This window comes from Sinocyclocheilus anshuiensis, unplaced genomic scaffold (genome assembly GCF_001515605.1).
Source record: "Sinocyclocheilus anshuiensis isolate Anshui unplaced genomic scaffold, SAMN03320099.WGS_v1.1 scaffold1809, whole genome shotgun sequence".
Taxonomy (NCBI): Eukaryota; Metazoa; Chordata; class Actinopteri; order Cypriniformes; family Cyprinidae; genus Sinocyclocheilus; species Sinocyclocheilus anshuiensis.
The window spans coordinates 595,781-601,694 of record NW_015538093.1 but is presented as its reverse complement, the minus strand read 5'-3'; the positions used below and the strand labels follow the sequence as shown (position 1 = coordinate 601,694).

At 39.3% G+C, this 5,914-nt stretch overlaps 1 protein-coding gene across 1 annotated transcript in view; it reads left to right on the top strand.

Annotated features, from left to right (window-relative positions):
* LOC107683654 (phosphatidylinositol 5-phosphate 4-kinase type-2 gamma) overlaps positions 1-5,914 on the top strand; it is a 30,295-nt gene that overhangs the window by 15,175 nt on the left and 9,206 nt on the right. The window contains 2 exon segments of the mRNA XM_074186985.1: positions 3,133-3,279; positions 3,547-3,585. Of these exon segments, the coding sequence (XP_074043086.1) occupies positions 3,133-3,279; positions 3,547-3,585 (186 nt within the window).

The following is a 5,914-nucleotide window of genomic DNA, read 5'->3' as shown; positions in this document are numbered from 1 at the left end:
TTCATGAGTCGCGGCAATAGAGGCGGCGCAACTATAACGACATGTGAATAATCCCGCTCACTCTAAAGCGGTACTGAACTGCAGTGGAAACGCAAACCGAGCCGTGCCGTGTCGTACCGTACTGAGCCGTGCCGAGCTGAGTCGTACCACGCAGTGGAAAAGGGCCATAAGTCAGCTCTGAGTGCCATTTAATCAGAATTTTCTCCTTCAGTGACGAGACCATCTCCTCACTGACTCTGCAAGCAAGTGTCACGGTTCATGGGTCTGTGTGCTCATTCTGTGTCTGTGTGTGTGTGTGTGTGTGTGGGTGGGTGGTATCCGCTCCTTGTGCTCGTCAGTGTTGCCTAGTTACCGCGCACCTGACGAGCTGATCGAGCTGACGAGCTGATCAGAGCGGCCACAGGTGTAGCTCATCTGGCCTATATCTGGCTGATGTTTCTGTGGAGTGTTGTCAGATCGTTGTTTCTCATGTCTTGTCTGGTTCTCTGTCAGACCTTCTCGCTCCTGAGTGTATTCCTACCGGTTCCCTGGAGGGTTTGGACTGCTCAGAGTATTCTCTGCCTGAGCTGAGACTCTGCACTGCCGGGTTACCTGCACTTCTACTTGATGTAGTTGGAGTTGTCTAATAAAGACTTCCTTTCACTCGCAATTGGATCTTGTGTTTCTGTTTCATGACAGAACGATCTGACCATTATGGATCCAGCGAGTGTATCAGATTTAAGAGACTTTTTGGCTCACAGTTATTCATGCATGGATCGCCAGGAGGAACAGATGGCAGCCTCTAATCGCACTGTTCAAGCCCTGGTCTCTCAGGTCTCGGAGCTTACCACCCAGCTACAATGTTTCCAGACTGAGTCCGTCCAGCAACACACTGCACCTAATCCACCCGTGTCTTCTGTTCCGAATCAGGCCATTCGTTTCACTGAACCCTGCCTTCCACCTCCAGCTTTTTACTCTGGTGAGTCCCAGCAATGCTGCTCTTTTCTTGCCAAATGTTCTCTGTATATCTCTCTTCAACCATCGTTGTTTCCTACGGAGGAATCGAAGATAGCGTTTGTCATAACGCTGCTCTCTGGACGGGCGGCTCTCTGGGGAACTACCGTTTGGGAGCAGAGGCTTCCTTGCTGCACGTCATTTCAGTCATTTTCGGATGAGATCAAGAAGGTTTTTGATCGGGTGACTTCGGGCAGAGAGGCGGCTCGTTTTCTGGCGGAGTTACGGTAGGGAGATCGGAGCGTCGCGGATTACTCCATTGAATTCCGCACCCTGGCGGCGGAGTGCCGTTGGAATCTTGAAGCGCAGTGGGACATGTTTTTACATGGACTTTCTGATTATATCAAGGATGAGATCTACGCACTGGAGTTACCTACAACGCTGGATGGATTAATCAATCTGGCTATTTGGGTGGACACCAGATTGCAGCAGAGAGATCAGCGAGCACGCCTGATAGAAAGTATCAAGTAGCACGGTTAACATCAAGAGATGATAACTGTTCAGAAGGAAGCAAAGATGAAACCATAGCAGATAGCCGGGAGGGTGAGAGAGAGCGTAGGTGACGTCGAAAAGCGACGTGTAGGGGTATGTGTTGTGTCAGGAACCATGTTGAGGTTAAGAGTGAGGAGGAAGTGATCCGAGGTGTGCAGTGGAGTAACGAGCACATGATCAGTGGAGCAGTGTCATGTGTAAATATTAATATTAATAAATATTGTAAATATTAGTTATTGACTGTTTATTATATTTGTTATACTTTAAAGCACATATTAATGCCATATTCTGCATGACCATATTTTAGATCCCTTCAAGGATTCATTCACTCAAGAATCAAAATTTCCAGACAAGACAAGCATTTGTGGTTAAAAAGTATATAATTGCAATTTGCACCATCAAACCATTGATCCCTGTTGAAGTCCACTATATGGAGAAAAATCCTGGAATGTTTTCCTCAAAAACCTTAATTTCTTTTCAACTGAAGAAAGAAAGACATTAACATCTTGGATGACATGGGGGTGAGTAAGTTATCAGGAAATTTTAATTCTGGAGTGAACTAATCCTTTAATCCTGCCCCATACTTAATTATCTTACTAACTATTAATAAGAAGCAAATTAGGAGTTTACTGAGGCAAAGGTTGTAGTTTATAGTTAGTTTGTAGTGAGAATTGGACCTTTTAAATAAAGTGTGACCAGAACTATTTCCCAAAATCCAAAACTGAAGGGACATACAACAACATAAACTTGTTAAAGCCCGACAAATAGAGGTGTATATAGAATTAAATTATAAATATAGTGTATCCTGCAAAATTTAGCTCCAACCCTGATTAACACATCTGGAACAATCAAGGTCTATCTGTGAAGACAGTTATGCCTGTGAAGTAAGCCTGAAACAACTGAAGTAATGTACCTGTGATGCCCAAGTCAGAAAGAGTGAACATTAGAAATAAATGCTTGTTCTTGTTTCTTGTTCTGGTCCTCAGACAATTCCTTCTTGTCATCTTCAGTGAGGCTCCCCACTGTCTGAACATCCTGCCAGTCCTCCTATTTCTCTGTTTGCTTCATATCCTTGTGTCCTCATGTCCTGTCCTCCAGGACCCCAGTTTGAATTTTAGTCTCTATGCCCTCTATTTTGCAGTGCTCCATTGGTTCTCTTTCTCTTTCATAGCTGCCTGGTTGCTTTGCTTTTCAGGTTGCTTCTTTGACAATCAACCTATAAACTACACTATAAACTGCTAAAGTGATCATTCTCTTTGTCTGGTTTCTTTCTAGCCATTTTTGTGACACCGGTTGTCATGATCCTAGTAATCTACATAAAACAAATTAAATGTCAGGATTCTAGATACAACAGCACTAAGTAATACGATGTTTAACACAGTCCTTTATTTTCAGAAGTTACATACTAATAAAAAATTACTTGCCTACTAGCTGGTCTTACAGTAGATGGTTTGAGATAGTCTCACTGTGTCAACCAAGCAACTGATATTAAGATGAACTTGAATGATGTTTGGATGGAAAGATTTCTCCAGACACACCAAGCATAAACCAAAAATGAAGCTAAATAAAGACATTTACCGAAACAAAACAGGCCAGTTCTTTTTATTCCCTTTTCTCTCATATTAAAACTTTTTTTTTTCACCTCAGCACATCGTAACATGCCATGGTAGCACACTTCTTCCCCAGTTCCCTGGCTTGTACCGTGTTACTGTGGACAATGAAGACACATACCTTTTAGTCATGATAAATATGTTCTGCCACCGACTAACTGTCCACAGCAAATATGACCTCAAGGTAAATAAATTCTTTACTCATTGTCTACATTTTTAATTACTGCTTTATTAATTTGTTATTGAGCTATCATGGTGAGGAATTAACAGACTTGTTTTGTTATTGCTTTTCAGTCAATTTGCACATTTAAGGCAATCTATTACATTTAATTACTAATTTATTTAATCATAATTTGTAGCATTACTCTTTCATATTCATGTAGATCAGCTATTATTTTGTAAGCATTATTAATTATTGTTATGCATCTTTATATGGCGTTTCATTTTATAGGGGTCATTTGTTTCTCGAGAAGCAAGTGATAAAGAGAAGGTAAGAACACTACAACATAACATACCACAAATCATGTTAAGTTTGTCCAAAACATTTACATTTATGTTCCAGATAAACATACTCTGTACTCTTTCTGTTGCAACTTACAGCAACGTTACAACAGATGTTCAAGTACCTAAAATAGCAGAGAATCAAGCTATGATAAGGTTAAATGTTCAGTTCCCAGGGAATGCATGTAAAATGTATACATGAAATGCAATGTAAGATTTTTATACAAGTATCTGACATATTTTTGTATGCTGAAACTGAATAATCTGGGGCATGTTTAAGATAATCATAAATGTTAATGTAGGACAATCTGCTATGAATGACTTTTGAAACATCCATACACAAAAATAATTGTTCTTAAATCCATCTTGCTTTATAAATTACACATCATTTTAAGATCATGCGCACATGAATGAGCAGTTGACCTACAGAACACCCACAAGCATTCTTAGATGGTTTGACAGCCTGCTTAAATGGTTTGAATGCAGTATGACAATATGACAGTGGATGGGTGAAACAAGATAATTAATATAGAATTCTTCGTAATGCTAAGTGAAGCAGGAAAACTGGAAAAAGTTTTTTTTTTTTTTTTTTTTAACAGACATACTGACATCAGAGGTAAAACTACATTTGTTTTGCTTGACAAGTTGTAACAATTGAAGTAAATAAAGCAAGCGATTGCATTGCAAAAAAGAAGTGGGCTGATTTGAAGATGCAGGCAAAAAAAAAGGTATAACATTTGAAGGAAGTCTGCACACTCTACCAAAAATAAGTCATGAAATACGAGATAAAAGCAATACTTTACATTAACATTTGTTAGCTTGGCATTGACAAAGGTGACATCTGAAACATTTCCCCTTTGTTTTCAGTAAAGTATTGCTTTTATCACACATTTTTTGGTAGAGTGTGCAGACTTTCTTCAAGTGTTCGACATTTTGGATTTTTTTTGTCTACGCACCTCATTTGGACTGGTTTAAAGGCGAGGTGAGTTCCTGGCTATTCTTGCTCTGAGGAATAACCAGCGACCTTTTCAACGGAATTGTGTGCTCAGACCTTGCTCAGGGATAAGCTGCATTACAGCTTACAGGGTCTGTGGGTTTTGCAGGGGAGTTAGTAGGCACATTTTAAGCAGATAAGCTCTGTCACCTAGTAAAAAAAGAATGCAGATAAGAGAATAAGAATGTCTAAATTCTATCATTTGCACAATTGAACAATAGTCGCAATAGACCTGACTTCTCTTTGAAAAGGTTCTGTAGCAAGCAACCGTACAGGGGTGTAGCATCTGGGTATGCAGGTGCATATGGCCCCGGGCAGATTGGGGGCCTGCCGAGCCAAGGGGGAACTTTTATTTGAAACGTTAAATTGAGTTGAGCATATTTTTGATCAATTTAACCTTCTCAAATCAACACAACTTGCCTAAAATAAAATCTAAAAATAAAACTTAAAATACGCTGTCATTTTTGCTCATAAAGGTAAGGGTAATACATCATTCGGAACTGCAAAGGGTCTACTTTTATTTGCGTGCACTGACAATATCAACAAAACGTGCTTTTGTAAAATAAAGAAAACAAACAGGATGCACTTTGTGCAGTCTTGAGCAGGAGCGCTTCACAAAAATGAACCTAAACTCAGCTAATACTTGCCTCACAGACATGATAAATATATCTATAGAATGCTATAAATTACTATTTTAAAATGAAATAATTCAAATCGATTTTTTGCATATGGGCCCGGGGCTGACTTGCTACGCCACTGCAACCATATCATTTATTTTTTTTATTTTATTTAGTAATTTATTAGAAGCTTTTATCCAAAGCGACTTACAAATGAGGACAACAGAAGCAATCAATTGTAGTATTAAAACAACAAAAAACAGATCCAAAACTAAAAGCTAAAACTTTATAAATACTACCTATACACATTTTAAAAATAAAGAGATTAAATAAAAATGACAAATGCATACAACAAATTTTCAAAACTTAACATTTAAATTAAAAACAAAAAATAAAGCTAAAAACAATTCAAAATATTAAAGAACAAAAGGTATAAGAGTATAATAATGATTCTAACATAACACTAAGCCAAACACCAAAAAATCGTCTCTAGGTTACGTATGTAACCATGGTTTCCCGAGGGAACGAGACGCTGTGTTGAAGTCGCTTTGGGAACGCCCTTGCGTGACCGCGTTCTGAAGCACGTGTCAAATCAGTCCAATGGAGTAGCGAGACGTCACGAGCGGGGTGACGTAAGCACCAGAAAGTATAAAAGCGCATCCGGCAGAGCGCAAACCAGCTTCGATGAAGTAGCGCCTGGAGGGATG